At 48.1% G+C, this 16,448-nt stretch overlaps 1 protein-coding gene across 6 annotated transcripts; it reads left to right on the top strand.

The window, feature by feature from the left end:
- The first annotated feature begins 1,753 nt into the window (after window positions 1-1,753).
- Window positions 1,754-14,920, top strand: LOC103717208. 6 transcript variants are annotated; one of them, XR_005511409.1, is made up of 4 exons: window positions 1,754-2,449; window positions 2,520-2,718; window positions 14,482-14,652; window positions 14,746-14,920. XR_005511409.1 is itself a non-coding variant. In XM_039125407.1 (3 exons), the coding sequence occupies exons 1-2, from the start codon at window positions 1,988-1,990 to the stop codon at window positions 2,679-2,681; spliced, it is 624 nt and encodes a 207-aa protein (XP_038981335.1). In that variant the 5' UTR covers window positions 1,754-1,987; the 3' UTR covers window positions 2,682-2,718; window positions 14,482-14,920. The 6 variants fall into 6 exon arrangements, 4 of the variants coding, with proteins under 4 accessions (XP_038981335.1, XP_038981336.1, XP_008803731.2 ...); XR_005511408.1 differs by having other exon boundaries at window positions 14,482-14,648; XM_039125407.1 differs by having other exon boundaries at window positions 14,482-14,920.
- The last annotated feature ends 1,528 nt before the right edge of the window (window positions 14,921-16,448 follow it).

The following is a 16,448-nucleotide window of genomic DNA, read 5'->3' on the forward strand; positions in this document are numbered from 1 at the left end:
CACGAGGCAACTCTCTCTCTTCTGGAGTGGTTGGCCACGTATGATGCTACCCAATCCGTAGCTCCATTATTGGCCAACCTGATTCATTTAATGATGATCGATTTAAAGGGCTCACCGAAATTCTAGCATTGGCTCCTTCAAATCGCCTGCTGGTCCTTCCCACTGTCGCCATGCACCATGGGCCGTAAATAGAGTGGGCCGAACTCTTTCTGAGAGCAGCTTGCAAGTTGCTGTTACTGGATGTCGCAGTCTATGATTGACCAGGTCTAGATTCTATTTTCGGTTGGACCACATATTTCTCAGGGCTAAAGTAGCATAGCTGCATTTTAGGGCCCATATAAAGTGAACCTATCATATTTTTTTCTATATCCATATTTTATTTATATCTATATCCATATTTTCTATTTTTTTCGGTAATTGGCTGCATAATGAGAGATAGCCATGCACAACTCCTACTCTAACCTCAATGAAGGCAGAGCTAACATACATCTTCTACCGTCTTTTCCCCCTTAGAAATAAAATTTGATGAAGGCAGGATTCAGCTGAAGTCCCTAATGGAGTTCAGCCTTTTTGAAAATTTGCAATTGCTCTAGGTTTCCAAACCAAGTTCATCAACTTTTTACAGTACAGGTCTGATGAAGCATTTAAAAAGTTAGCAAGCAACCTCCAACTTATTGTACAATCTAAATTTTATTCTTTATTTTTGTAGCATATGCCTTTTGTGGTGTGTGAGTTGGCCAGGCTTTATCCTAGACTTGGTTTTGGGAATGGCCGGACCAAGCATCCATGCAGGCAAATTTACCTGGAAACTTAAGTTCAATTAATCAATTCACCATAATGATTGAGCATCCTCTAAATATCGAACAGAAACAACATTAATTATGGCGATTGCCAGAGAGGCATGGATTTTAAAATTAATCTGTCTAAATATTTAATTTCTTAAAATTTTTGTTTGGTACTATTGCAAAATAGCTTCATCTAGGCAACTTTAATATTTCTTTTCTTTCAAAAATCTCTTCCATTTTTTTTTTAACAAGCAAAACTGCTGGCTGTAGTTGGTGATAGGCCTTTGATGAGAGGATGAGACCCCTAATGGGCTTATGATCGTTGATCCCTCAGTACACTGAAATGGCGGGCCTACAACTGTGGCCCAGAATGTAGAGTTTTTGTGTTGACGGATTACAAGACGGTTTCAGTGGCCTGCTCGCAGCGAAGCTATTGGGCTTGAACGAACGATGCGTAGTTCCGATATGAAAAAAAAAATAAAGTGAGGGTTCGGCAGCAAACTTTCAATCTCATGTAGTGGGTGTCCATTTGGATAAAAAGAGAGTACTTGTCTCCCGTTTCCTTGGTTGGAAGATCATATTATTCCTTACCGAGAAAGAGTTAGCTTTCATTCTTAGCTTTGTTTGCGGTTGACTTGGATGGGAAGAAAGGAACAAACGAGTAAGGATTGTTGTGTCCACCTTTAACAACGAGGATCTTAAAATTATATAGTAAGAAAAATTTATAGAAGTTTTATAGCAAGAAAAAAAAACATAACCACGTAACTTTTTTTGATATTTCTTCTATCCCATCACTTCTAGATCCTTTTCACTTTATTTCTTGTCAAGACACCTGGGTAATTTAGTCTGCAAGCAATTCTGACTAATGAGATGATAGCCATTTGTTGAGATCTAGCTTTGAAAATATGCACGCAAACTACTTTATGAACCGTGTTTTTTTTTTTTGAATAAATTAAAAAAAAACAGTCATCAAAGACCTATCAAATATAAAGCTTCAAATAATCTGTCCTATTTTTTATCAGCTTAGCACTCTCAATGCAAGGTGATCCAATATGAATTAGAATTCTGAGCCCACAATTCACAGCCCAAAAGTCCAAGATCTCAACCGCCAGGCCTCCACAAGAAATCGATTCGTTCATTTTTCCCGGAACTCCCTCGTCTCGCTACTCACCCGGTGAGAAAAATCTCGGGTCACCGCCTCTATGACAACCCGCTGTCCGTTTCTCCTCCCCCTCTTCCTCCTCTTCCTCCTCGCACCGCCACCGCCGTCGGCGAGCGGCCTCTGGCTAGGGCAGTTGAAGACCCTCCTCTCCCTTTCCCGCTCCCTCCTGACCCGCGTCGCCAACGCCCGCGCCACCCGCGGTGACCTCGCCGGCGCCGCCCGGGCCCGGAAGATCGCCGACAAGCTCCGCCTCCTCGGCAGCGGCGAAGGCGGAGGTATCTGGTCGCTGGGCTGGGACTTCGCCCGGAACTATGCTTGGCGTGGCGGACTCCCCACCGCCGAGGTCTCCCGCGCCGCTTCTCAACTCCTGGCCGCCCTCGTCGAATTCTCTCGCATCGATTCGCCCACGGAGAAGGCCCGGTGGGCGGTCCGGAATTACCTTAACCTGCTCGCTCTCTCCAATTCTCTCCTCGAAAAACTTCTCCATGCCTTCTCTCGATCGGTAAGCGTGATTCTTCTCTTTACATCGATCTTTCTTCGAAGTCTCTGTTCTTGACTTGGTTTCACATTAGGGGCCTTTGAGGGAGATGGTGTTGGTGATTCAGGAGGAGGCAGCGGAGGGGGAGCTCATTAGGGATTGTTTGGAGGTAGGTGCTGCTGATTTAGAGGGCCTGGTTCGGATAGCTAGAGATCTCTTCTTCTCTTCCAATTCTTCTGATGATGGAGAACTCTAAGCTGCGGTCCTTTTGTCTCAGATTTTTCCGTCGACTGGTAAGTCTTAATCTCTCACTTCAGTTTATCTTGTTCCTTTGATTAGCTTTGGTGTGCTATTCGTATCCATCAATTAGTAGCTTTGCTGAAAGCTACCAGCAATTTGGGTGGATGCGAAATTTTAGATGAAAATTGATGAGTATTAGAAGCATATAAGATCAAGATAATGCTCTCTTTGCTAAACTAGAGATATCTGCTAACCTAGGGAATGGAATCTCGAAAAAAAATTCAACTTTCTTCAGAAGATGTTTTTTTTTTTTTTTTTTTTTTTTTTTTTTTTTTTTTTTTTTTTTTGAGGAAGTCATCCGAGCGAGTTGGATTCAGTGTGACCCTTAACATTTGAAAAAACAAGTTGGGTAGGGCGACAACCTTCTCATTTAGAGTTCAACTTTGTAATGCTTCCAAGATGTGTTCGAACTTCAAACAATAGTTGAAGGATATCTCTTTATCGAGGTAATTTGAGACTTGAGCTAGCGATGATTTAGAAAGATGACGTCTGGCTGAAAACTTTCTGCAGTTTGACAGCTTAACAAGTAACCACTTGCAGCATGATACTAAATCCATACCCTTGTGCTATGGGACAAAGGTGCTATGCGCACTCGGATGCACTTTTTGCACTTTAGGCGCAACCGTTTCATCTGTTATGATAATCCTAGTGCCCACAACTAAGTGTTTGTGCCAAAGCGATGTGATAGGGAGAAGGATTTTCTTCAAGCCACTCAACTTGAATTTATCAAATAAAATAATAAACAATAGGAATTATAGAAAGTGGGCCTCTTCTTTAGCTTCATTATTTTTTCATGATCCATAAATTATGGTACATGTCACGAACGGAAAGTAGAGTTTATGAATTTGAGTGGTTGGAAAAGTAGAGCCTATACTCTTTACTTTCTCTCTCTCTATTCCTGTTTTCCAAAATCATGGTATATGTCCTTTATTTTATATAGTGAAGCCTTCTTTATTTGAGTCAGATTCTTCTTCTAGCTAAAAAAGGAGAAAATGAAAGTTCTCTACCATTCTATAGAGGTTTGTTATTTTATTTGATTTGTATTCTCCTACTTGTTGGAAGAGGATGAAAACTTTCCTCTTCAATTTTATCTTTAGTCGCATTGCTATATTCTTCTTGGATTAAAAGTTATGGTTTTTTTTGAAATTTCGCTACTCAATTGAGTCTTGGATATGTCGATTTTTGCTCCCGAAACTTGTTTGAACCCAACAAGTTAGATGATCCTCCTAAATCGCAAAGAAAATAGGTTAAATGCAGAACATGAATTGCCATCTCCAAAGGGAAACCCAGGTCCAGAGAGTTTGTCATGAAGTAACAGGTCATCTTGTTTTTCAACTTCCATAGACACTCAGTGACAATAAGATATTTACGTAAACATATATGCGTATGAGGGATCCAAAGAAGAGAAAAGGAATGATAAGAGATTTCAAATAGACAAAATAAAAATCTACATTTTTGTAGCATGCTATATCTTTTGCGAGATGACAAGGATTCTAATGAAATAAAACTTTGATGGATATCGTATATATACCTATGACAATATTGTAGAGACGTATGAGGGAACTTAGAGCTAGCTTGTTCAATGGGTGGTTACTGATTGATATTTTCCTTGTACTAATCAGAGTATGGCAAGTGTATAAATAAGAAACATTTGAAATCCAGCGAGCAAGAAGCAACTTTACAGGCAGATTAAGGAACCTATAAGGAGAAGTGTCACATGCTTTTTTTTTTTCTGGTGTTTTTTTTTGTGTGGTTTTTAGTACATACATATTCAAGATTGAGGCATATCAAATTGCATCCGCCTGGTGTTTATCAGTTCACAAAAGTTTTGCTCCGAAATGAAGTAATCATGCTTATAAGATATTGATGGGGGGCAAAATGGATCGTCCTGCTCAAGGCAAGAGATCGTCCCATCTCGGCTGGGCAGACCACAATGCCGACCAGGCAGGACCTCGGTCCTGCTTAGAACCTGCCCGATCTCGGACTCCGCCGAAGGCCCAGTCGACCTCGGCCGGATCTCTTCGCTACTACGACCTGCAACAACCTCTCCTGATGCTTATAATGACGTCTTGGGCCCGATCTCGGAATGCTCTGCTGTGTCGGTTGCAGGCCAAATAGCTCCCTCAACCGTAGGACTATTCGCCGATGCACCTCGACCGAGCTCGGGCGCCCTTTATATTCATCGACGCGCCCTGATCGAGCTCGGGGCGCCCTTTATATTCACCGATGCGCCCTGACCGAGCTCGGGGCACCCTTTATATTCGCCGACACGCTCTGACTAAGCCCGGGGCGCCTTTATATTCGTCGACGTGCCCTGGCCAAGCTTGGGGCGCCTTATCCAACAACGTGCCCCGGCCCTCGAGCTCGGGGCGCCCTACCGAGCAAACCTCGGAATCGGGGGAGCTAGGTCGACCTCAACACCCGCCAAGCCGACCTCGTTGAATATATGATACGACCTCTCATCAAGCTCGGCCTCGCCCACGACTGCATCCACGTGCGTGCCCACGTCTGCCTACGTGGCCGTACATTACAACGTCATCGTGCCATGCTTTGTTTGCTGGTCGACGACAACCAAGGACAACACCATGCTGCTCCAGCCATATCCTGCCACACCTATCAACGCCTTACCGTCCACAGGAACGGCATACGTCATGCGTCTCAAGTAAGCTTTAGCTGCGCGTCATCCATTTAAAATTCATCTCCTCCTCCGATGAGGACGGGTCATACCTTTGCCACCTGGGCACCTCTACGGAGACTATAAATAGCTCCATCAGGTAACACCTAGGGGGACTTTTGGACAACTAAGATCCACTCTAATTTGAGCATCGGAGGGCCCTCACCGGGAACCACCGGTGAGGCTTTGTACAGGTACGCCGTCGTGCGGGAGGTGGCTCCCCTTTCTCGACTCCCCCAGCGTGATCACCCTCGGGCCAAATTTGAACCACAATATTTGGCGCTAGAGGAAGGGCTTGAGTTGTGATCATGAAGCTAAGGAGTCACGGAGCTCCAAATACATCGAGTAGCCGGGTACCAGCACCCGACAACTTGCTTCAAAGGCCACCCCCTGCAACGTCTGCACCGGCGGACCAGATTCCTCAGGTCCCGCCAGAGCAGTTTCACCTGCTCGCCCAGCAAGTCCAAACACTTACTACGGTTGTTCAAGGCCTCCAACAGGCACGAACTTCGTCCGTCATCGAGCTCGGTAAGAAAGTCGAGGAATTGGAGCGACAAATCCAGACGCTTCGGGATCAAGTCGTGGAGCGCCATAAGGAGCCTGGCTGGGTAAGGAGCAAATCCTTCCAGCGCAAGAGAGATCCTCCTCGACTTGAGAGTCCGGCTCGTCCAAGGTCTCCCCTCCAGAAACCCGAAAAATATGCCCGCTCCAAAGATTTGGGAAGTACGCTCCTATCACATCCACCCGAGCAGAGATCTTCATGGAGATCGAGGATCACGGCTATCTCCAGCTCTTATCAAGGATGCGACCATTAGAATCGCGGAAGCGCTCGTGCAAGTATTGCTGCTTCCATAGAGACCACGGCCATGACACGGAAGACTGCCACCAGCTTTTTGATGAGATCTAGGCCCTCGTCCATCAAGGACAGCTGGTTTGCTTTGTCCGTGGTCAAAGTCGACGGGAAGAAGCCTGAAGAACAGAGCCCAAAGTCGCGCGAGGGGCAGAACGACAACACGCCCCATCGCGGGCACCATCAATGCTGTAACCATGTGCCCCACACGGTGGCGGCTTCTTGACCTCGGGGGGCAATGGCGAAGCCCTGATCCCCATCAGCCCGGATCTAGCGGACCAGAGCTTACGAGCTGGAATCTCTAGACGGAACTTTAGTCCCCCAAAGTTGAAACTCCAAGAATCTCAAAATATATTATTAATGAGAATTATTTTCCGGGACTCCTTTGAAACGTCTCTGAAACGTCTAGATGAATTTGACGCACGACATGAGCAACAAATCTACAAAGTCGCCCCTCAAGCTTGGCTCGGGGTGCCTTGCAGTGACGGCTGCGAGCCAAAGGGCTCTGCGACTGCAGGTTCCAAATCTACAAGGTCGCCCCTCGAGCTCAGCTCGGGGCGTCATGCAGTGACGGCCACGAGCCAAAGGGCTCCGCGACTGCAGGTCCCCAATCTACAAAGTCACCCCTCGAGCTTGGCTCGGGGCACCTTGCAGTGATGGCTGCGAGCTAAAGGGTTCCGCGACTGCAGGTTCTAAATCTACAAGATCGATTCCCGAGCTCAGCTCGAGGAGTCCTGCAGTGACGACTGCGAGCCAAAGGGCTCCGCGACTGCAGGTCCCCAATATACAAGGTTGCCCCTCAAGCTCGGCCTCGGGACGCTCTGCAGTGACGGTCGCGAGTTAAATAGTTCTGCAACTGCAGGTTTCAAATCTACAAGGTTGCCTCTCAAACTCGGCTCAGGGCGCCTTGCAGTGATGGCCGCGAGCCAAAAGGCTCCGTGATTGCAGGTTCCAAATCTACAAGGTCGCCCCTCGAGCTCGGCTCGGGGCGCCCTGCAGTGACGGCCGCGAGCCAAAAGGCTCCGCGATTGTAGGTTCCAAATCTACAAGGTTGCCTCTCGAGCTCGCCTCGGGGCACCCTGCAGTGATGGCCGTGAGCCAAAGGGCTCCACAACTGCAAATTTCAGATCTACAAGGTCGCCCTTCGAGCTCGGCTCGGGGCATCCTGTAGTGACGGCTGCGAGCCAAAAGGCTTCGCAACTGCAGGTTCCAAATCTATAAGGTTGTCCCTCGAGCTCGGCTCGGGGCACCCTGCAGTGATAGCCGCGAGCCAAAGGGCTCCACGACTGTAGGTTCCAAATCTACAAAGTCGCCCCTCGAGCTTGGCTCGGGGTGCCCTGTAGTGACGGCCACGAGCCAAAGGATTGCGCGACTGCAGGTTCTAAATCTATAAGGTCGCCCCTCGAGCTCGGCTCGGGGCGCCTTGCAGTGACGGTCGCGAGCCAAAGGGCTCCACGACTGCAGGCCCCAATCTACAAAGTCGCCCCTTGAGGTTGGCTCGGGGCGCCCTACAGTGATGGCTGTGAGCCAAAGGGCTTCGCGACTGCAAGTTCCAAATCTACAAGGTCGCCCCTCGAGCTCGGCTCGGGGCGCCTTGCATTGACGGCCGCGAGCCAAAGGGCTTCGCGACTGCAGGTTCCAAATCTAAAAGGTCGCCCCTCGAGCTCGGCTTGGGGCGCCCTGCAGTGACGGCCACGAGCCAAAGGGCTCCGCGACTGCAGGTTCTAAATCTACAAGGTCGCCCCTCGAGTTCGACTTGGGATGCCCTACAATGATGGCCGCGAGCCAAAAGGCTCAATGACTGCAGGTTCCAAATCTACAAGGTTGCCCCTCGAGCTCGGCTCGAGGTGCCCTGCAGTGACGGCCGCGAGCCAAAGGGCTCCGCGACTGTAGGTTCCAAATTTAGAAGGTCTCCCTTTGAGCTTGGCTTGGGGCGTCCTGCAGTGATTGTCGCGAGCCAAAGGACTCCGCGACTGCAGGTTGCAAATCTACAAGGTCGCCCCTCGAACTCGGCTCGGGCGCCTTGTAGTGACGGTCGCAAGCCAAAGGGCTCCGCGATCGCATGAAGCTTCGCCGACACGCCCCGGCCGAGATCGGGATGCCCCATCGACCGCAGGTGCCTTGATCTGAGCGGAGGCGCCCTGCCGAGTCTATTAAGAGCTGAAAAGGCTCATCGACCGCAGGCGCCCTGTCAGGTCTATTAAGAGCCGAAATGGCTCATCGACCACAAGTATCCTGATCTGAGCGGGGGCGCCCTGCCAAGTCTATTAAGAGCCGAAGAGGCCTATCTATAACAGCACGCCCCGACCAAGTTCGGGGCGCCATCTACGACAACACTTTCGAGCTCGGGGCATCGTGTATTCTTCAACGACACGCCGCGAGCTCAGTCTTTGTGTAGAGGCCTGAAGCAGGCCTACCGCTTGACCTGGGCGCTCAGGGAGCGCCAGCGAACGAGCTCGGAAGCAGTAAGCTCTTTACCAACTTAGCAAGCTTGCCTAAGCTGGGAGTGAAGGCCGAGCACAGTAACTTGGCCAAAATTATCTGGTAGCACGAAGGCTAAACCAGCAACTTAGTTCGGATTCTGTTGACTGAACACAGATCCACCACAAGACAAAATAAGAAAAGCTCTAATGCTAGGTAAAATTTCAGAAGACAAAGTGTCGAAAAAGTATGTTTCATTGATGTTGAAAAGCCAAAGCCAGGTACAATCGGTGCCGACCTTAAGGTCGGATTGGACACCAATTACAAAAAGGCCTAAGCGGCCGACTTACAAAAGAAGAAAAAGAAAACAAACAAGAGGGAGCTCAGTCAACTTGGGCAGCTTCGACGCCGACCTCAGGAGCAGCTTCGACGCCGACCTCAGGAGCAGCTTCGACAGCGGCTTCAAGAATGTTATCCGACTCGACTTCAGCGGTGATCTCGGCAGTATCCCCGTCCTTCATTTTAGCTCTGCCCAGATTCGGTTGGAGGCCGGTGAGGTCGACTCCAGGGCAGAGCCGTTGGGCTTGATCACGACAGTTCTCAAAGCCCGAGATCATAGCACTGGTAGCCCTCTCCGCCAGCTCGTCAAGGTACTTTTTGGACTAACGAAAAATTCTTGATGACCTCCCGGGCAGATCCCCCATGAGCCTTTCAAGTCGCTCGGCCCTCAGCCTCAGGGCCTCGGCTTCATCCCGCTGGCTGTCTAGTGCAGCTTTAAGCTCAGAGATATAGCCTTCAGTGGTCGAACAAGCCCGGGCATGCTCAACTTCCATATCTCGAATTTGGGCGAGTCCATCCTTAATTAGAGCTTCGACCACCCTTGCTTTCTTCTTGGCCTTTTGATGCCGCTGCTCGGCGGCCGCCGCCCTCTCCTCAGCCTCGTGCTGCCGCTGCTCGGCGGCCGCTGCCCTCTGCTCGGCCTCACACCGCTGTTGCTCAGCAGCCATCGCCCGTTATTCGACCTCTTGTTGCTGCTGTGCGGCAATTATTGCTTGAGCCTCGGCCTCCCGTCTCCAAGCACGGCATGCTCCATCCTCGACCGGAGTACCCTCATTTGCCTCCGGTAATCAAGCATGCCAGACACTAGCATGTCGACTAAGTGGACGAACTGGCACAAAAGATAAAATATCAGCCGAGGTCGAGCACTTAAAGAAAATAAAGGAAAAGTGGGAGGGCGACGTTACTCACCATGATGCTGGCAGAATAGGCTTGACCGGCGAAATCGTTAAAGTTCGCCTCCTCCATTTGAGCTCGATCGCGTGGAAGTATGACAAGCGCATAAGCTCGCGGGCAATGTCATCGGACTCGAGAGCCATGTCGTCCTTGAACAGATGACACTCAGGCCGGAACTGCCTCCTCTCGGGATCAGAGGGAGTAGAGTCGACCCCAGCTAAGGTCGGGACCTCAGGAGGAACCGGGACCCCGGCTGAGGTCGGGACCTCGAGAGGAGTTGTGGCCCCAGTAGGGACCTCGAAAGAAGTTGGGATCTCAAGCCCGCTCCCCGGCTCGAGACCCAATTCGCGCAGTCGGGTGGCCTTGCGAGCCTCTCGAGTTCAGCCGACAGACATGGCAACCACTTGCTCAGTAGTGCCCCCTGCCGTTGATGGGGGCACCTCGACCTCCACTTAGGGGACCTACTAAGACCCAGCCCGAGCAAGGTCGGCAGCATCAACCTGAGCGAACTCGCCCCGCTCAATCCCAGAGCTAGAGGCAGCTCTAGCCCTCTTCGACTTTCTCTCGGACTGAGCTCCGTCCGAGGCGGCCACCCTCTTCCTGTACCTGGCCATCAAAGTCTCGGCGTCGAAAATCATCCTTGCGATTTCTAGCAATAGAAGACTTAGTTAAAATCCAACATGGGAAAAGGAGAAGAGAAGTAGCTGCGCCGCCCTTACCCTCGGGACGAGCCGAGCTTAGGCCGACATTCAATAAGGCCTCCTCGCTGAGTAGGTCAGGAAGGCATGGAGTTCCTTTCAGCCTGAGCAGCCTGTCTAGAATGCCCTGCTCAGACTGTGATAACTTGGGGAGCTTGTTATTCACCGCGGTCCATGGAAAGCTCCAGGTCGGGTTAAACCCCCATGACCGCTCGGAGGAAACAAAAAAGAATTTATCCTTCTACCTATGAATGGAAGAATGAACGCCCTGGAAGAGTTTGTGGCCTTTCCGGAAAGAGAAGTACCACCATCCTTTGTCTGCGGGGTTGTCTTTTAATATAAAGCAACTCTGAAAGACGCTTATCAAGGGGATAGACCATGTGCAAGGCAGAGAGCGAGAAAGCCAATTATCATTCTCCACGAGTTTGGAGCGAGCTGTGCAGGACGAGGCGGTAAGCCGTCAGGAGCTCGTTCACAAACCAGTGCAGAGGAACCTCAGTCCTGCTCGAAGTGTTTCTACATACACTCCGATCCGACCTGTAGGGGGGTCGGCGACTTGAGCCCCGGGCTCTGGGAGCTCAAGGACGAACTCAAGAGGAAATAAGAATCGAGCCCGAACCGGACCCAGCTCCTCTACACTGATGCTCGAGCCGGTTCCGTACGGATCTTGGTTCACCTCGAGCTCAGCCTCCTCCATATCTGAAGAAGCCGGGGCTCGGGATGAACCTGTACAGAGCATCAGGGTCCTTTTGGGCGACCTCATTGTCTTGGTCATAGAATCAAAAAAAAGAGAAAAGACAAGAAATTCTCCGAGCGACTGAAAAGGAATAAAATACCTACCCAAGTGTTCGCCGAAGAAGATGACCGAGAGAAGGAGGATCGTCGGGAATCGAGAGCAAGGTTCGTCGCGAAGGTCGCCGGGAAGCTCCAAAAACACCAAAGGAGAAGCTCGAACACCACGACAATGGCGGCCAGAAAGAAGAGTGGGGGCAAGAGAGATCAAATAAGGACCCTAGGGTCCCTCCTAGGCCTCATATAGCCCACTACAATGGCTCTGATCGGCTAATCTAAGCGATCAAGCGGCCGAATCTCGCCGCGTGGCAGGCCCAGAAGTTTCCTCGGCAAATCTTTTCGGATCGCGGTACTAAAAGTCAATCATCATAGGGGATGCTTTGGAGAATGGGACATTAATGATCGGCCCCTCGTGTTCCATCAGGCAAAGCGTTTCGGAGGATGGGGCATTAATAATTGACCCCTTGCATTTCATCCAGCAACACCTCGGAAAGAAACGCGCATGTGGCACATTAAAAAGCTCCCACGACCGTTTCTGCTTGGAGTAACGTGGCAACCTAAGCCACTCGAGCCCGGCTCAGGAAGCCCGGCTCGAAGCCATCAGCCCCAATAACACACCATGTGCCCTGCCCGGTGCACGCATATTCATGAGCACTTAGCCGCGACGCAAGACGACCAACAATTCAACTATTTCCTTTGTTCGAACCAAAGAGTGACTCGACCTTGGAAGTCGGAGGGGCAAATGATGGGGGGCAAAATGAATCGTCTTGCTCAAGGCAAGGGATCGTCCCATCTCGGCCGGGCAGACCACAACGACGACCAGGCAGGACCTCGGTCCTGCTCAGAACCTGCTCGATCTTGGACTTCGCCGAAGGCCCAGTCGTCCTCGGCCGGATATCTCCACTGCTACGGCCTGCAGTAATCTCTTCTGATGCTTATAATGACGTCCCAAGCTTGATCTTGGAACGCCCTGATGTGTCGGCTGCGGGCCAAAGAGCTCCATCGACCGTAGGACTATCATATTCACCGACGCGCCCCGACCGAACTCAGGGCGCCCTTAATATTCGCCGACGTGCCCCGACCGAGCAAACCTTGGAATCGGAGGAGCTAAGTCGACCTCAGCACCCGCCAAGCCGACCTCGCCGATTATATGATATGATCTCTCATCAAGCTCGGCCTCGCCCACGATCGCATCCATGTGCGTGCCCACGCCTGCCTACGTGGCTGTACATTACAACGTCATCGCGCCATGCTTTGCTTGCTGGCCGATGACAACTAAGGACAACACCATACTGCTCCAGTCATACCCTGCCACATCTATCAATGCCTTACTGTCTACAGGAACGGCCTATGCCGTGCGCCTCAAGCAAGCTCTAGCTGCGCGCCATCCGTCTAAAATCCATCTCCTCCTCTGATGAGGACGGGCATACCTCCACCACCTGGGTACCTTTACGGGGGCTATAAATAGCCCATCCTCGGAGGACTTTTGGACCAACTAAGATCCACTCTAAGTTGAGTGTCGGAGGGCCCTCACCGGAAACTACCGGTGAGGCTTTGTGCAGGTACGCTGTCGCGCGGGAGGTGGCTCCCTTTCCTCTACTCCAGCCGGCAGCTCCCTCGACGCCCCCGGCGCGATCACCTCGGGCCAAATTTGAACCACAATAGATATAATAACATGTGGTCAGTGATTAAATTTAAGATGAGATTAGTGCAGTTAGACCACTAAGGAATAAGATAGAAAAAGCATATCAATGCTTTCATCTTATAGAAGAATCAGTACAAATGTGAAGTGGCACTTCTATTGCTGTTGCATTGTTAATTTTTTTTTAAAATATCATTTTAGATATGTTTGAGCATTGTTGCTCATTCTCTTAATTAGGAAACAAACAACACAAGTTTAATCATATGAAAAGAAAAATGTCTAACTGCATGAGGAACTGAGGATTTGAAGGTCAACATTTGATCATGTTCATGGATTTAATATGAATAGTATTCCGTTTCTTTTATCTCTTGTTGGATCCTTTTTGACAATCTCTATCCTCTAGCATATATAATTATGTGGATCGATGATCTTGGTTGTCATTACTATTGGACAAAAAGCCAAACTATAAGTTAAACACTGTTTTTTCCATATAGAATAGGCATGACAGAGATGCTCTTTTCCACTGGAATCATTCATCATGGATTGATCATGTTCTAGGGGGAAAAAAACTTTATTCAACTCAGACATACATTTTTCCCCTCAACACCCCCCCCCCCCCCCCCCCAAAAGAAAAAGAAAAAAACCCTCAGGTATACAGCTAACCAATCTTCCTTTAATCTAGCATAGGTTAGATGTATTTGTTTTGATTTTTGTTTTCATATTATTATGTTTTTTTCAAGTAGTGCATGGTGATTAGTTCTTTATTCACATTTATGATAGATATAACTAATTCACCAACTCTTTCCCATAGGATCCAGATGGACATGTTGCTCTCTTTGGTCTAACAAGATGTTAATGAAATTGTCAGGGGAATTGTCTTGATTTAAAATGGCAAGTCAAGAACTTAAGATTGCCCGGCTGATCCAAACCTTTGGATGACGAATTGCTTACCTGCCCATCCAGAAGCTTACTTTATCTTAAATGAATGAATGCATCAGAAAAAAGAAATGCTTTGAGATGTGATGGTGGATAAAAATATGGTGAATGGTTCTTCCTCCTGATGAAAGTCAGCTTGATATAGATTCAGACAATCTAGTGCCTATGAAAGTTAACCTGATTTTGTTCAGATAGTCTGTAAATTCTTTGGAGAACGAAGAAGAGATCCAAGATGTGCTTGTGTGCTACACCGCTCTCTAGCATAGACAACGATAAAACAGAAAATTTGTGATCGAATTAGTGAAATGATGCTTGACCATATGTGAAATTTCAATCAATTGTCTCTACTCTCTTTTGGAGGGCAAGTTTTTTGCAGTGCGAAGCATTCTTTTGTAGTTTTTCAGTCTTATGATCTGTTGTAAGGATGGCAGTTTTTTCATTCTGTTAATGATATTATTATCCATGGTCTATTTTCTATTCCAGCCAATGACAACTTATGTGATACTACAGGCATCTGAAAAATTAAAACCTTAAATCCTTTTGGAATCTGTTGAGGCCCTGTGATTCTGTATGCAGCATGTAAGATGACAATGACTCCCAATTAGATGGGTTTGCCGGAATCTTAGAGAATCGTGCTGCAGTTGGCAGGGATAAAGCTGCATTTGTGCGCCGCATTGGTAGGTATTGGATCAAAGTTCTAAGCCCTGTTCAACTTCTTACACTGGTCTCTTGTCTTGGGACAAGCCTTGATTCCTGGAGGTGACGGTGATGCAGGTTGGACGAGAACAATGGTCCAAGTTTTGCGTAATCCAGCTGTAGCTTGGAGCTGTTGGTCTGCATTTTATTTGAGATACATAGATTCTGCCTGATAATGTTATTTCACAATTTATTGTGCTCAATGTATAATAGGATCAACTCAACTATCGAGTTCTTTGTTTTCTGCTTTAAATCTTTTGTGCAAATTAAAGTCAGTCAATGACTTAATCTCAGCTTAAACTAATTGGTCTTGGAAGTCCGGTTTCAGTAATGAAATCCAAGCGCCCCTGTCAATATCTTTTTTGAGTGGTAACTGAGGAAGCAACCCCATTGGATCTCTTTTTGAGAAAAAAACAATCCCATCAATTGCAGATTTGTGTCGAAGAAATCAAACATGAAATGATGCATCTTGCCATTAATCTCAAGGCAACACAAGGGTTATACACTTTTTTATAAAAAACTCTTCTGCTAATTGAGAACCGGCATTTGGAGAAAGTAGTAGCTCTATATTGAAGTCGCAACCACTTGCATGTCAGCCTATGACCTTGGCTTCCTTCCACTCCTCTATAAATATCACCTCCCCATGTTCTTCCGGGCATCAGACGTCGTTTTCTTAGTAAGTGTGCACTGTGATGCTGGTAAGGAGTGCATTAATTTCTGCATGTCGCCAAGTCAATGCCAAGAGACCCACCGAGTTCAATGGCTTACTTTGTCTCCCCTCCTCTGTTCTCTCAGCCAAGAGTTCCAGAAAACTAATACCTCCAGTTTTTTCTTGCCACCCACCTCCCCAATGGCGTGATTCCAGCCAGCACCGGAATAACTCTCTCAGCAATGGTGGGGTCCCTCTTGCTGTAAGTTTTGGACGAAGGCCAACAAATTAAGAGCCTTCTATTTAAACGTGGAAATAAGTGTTCAACAGCAGACCATGTGGGCGAGAACCCCTCCTCCGGAAAGAACTTAAGCACTTGTGGATGCCTCTCCCCTGCACCCACATTCTCTGGAAAATTGTAAATAAGAAAGCCTGCCCAAATTATCTTCCAGACTCGGCATTGATGATGGTCGGTTGGCCTCTTAAAGGTTGGTCCCTAGTCTCTGAGAGCAACTGCTAAGCTTAGTTTATGGATAAATGGTGGTGAGTTGGGTTCCAGCACGAACTTTGCTGCCCAACTTGTTGCGGAAGGTACAACGATCGATGTGTTGGTATTTGGATCATTCTGAGAGAATGAATTGTGGCTTTCTGCACCAGCTTGGATGGCCATGGCCATGGTATTTGGATCTTTCTGAGAGAATGAATTGTGGCTTTCTGCACCAGCTTGGATGGCCATGGCCATGCATGGCCATGGCTGTGTTCGACAGCCGACAGGAAGAACTGTTCGGACATAAGTGTGCTCATTTGATTAATCTTTTAAGGACTCGAGTCTATAACTTTGCAGAATTGAATTGTTAGCGGGATGTCTCTCCTCATTGTACTAAGCTTATTGTTAATTATTATTGTTCGTAGATCTCACTGCTTAATTAATGTGTTTCGAGCTTAATTTGGTAGTGGACCATTTAAATTAGAAACATTCTTGATCTAAAATATGCTCCTTTGTATAACAAGGAGAAACAGTAATGAACTGGGAAGTGCATCTATCACCGCATGTAATGTTTAATCGTTCTCTTTTCCAAATTAAGACCCGAGAAAGTCTCTTAGTTTTATAAATATTAGATTTTTGATTGGA

The sequence above is a fragment of the Phoenix dactylifera genome, chromosome 4 (assembly GCF_009389715.1).
Source record: "Phoenix dactylifera cultivar Barhee BC4 chromosome 4, palm_55x_up_171113_PBpolish2nd_filt_p, whole genome shotgun sequence".
Classification (NCBI taxonomy): domain Eukaryota; kingdom Viridiplantae; phylum Streptophyta; class Magnoliopsida; order Arecales; family Arecaceae; genus Phoenix; species Phoenix dactylifera.

Bases quoted from the DNA above. Each gene is read 5' to 3' on its own strand.
- LOC103717208 (XM_039125407.1), top strand. From the start codon at position 1,988: ATGACAACCCGCTGTCCGTTTCTCCTCCCCCTCTTCCTCCTCTTCCTC. The intron at 2,450-2,519 runs GTAAGCGTGATT...GTTTCACATTAG, and splicing joins TCCATGCCTTCTCTCGATCG to GGGCCTTTGAGGGAGATGGT.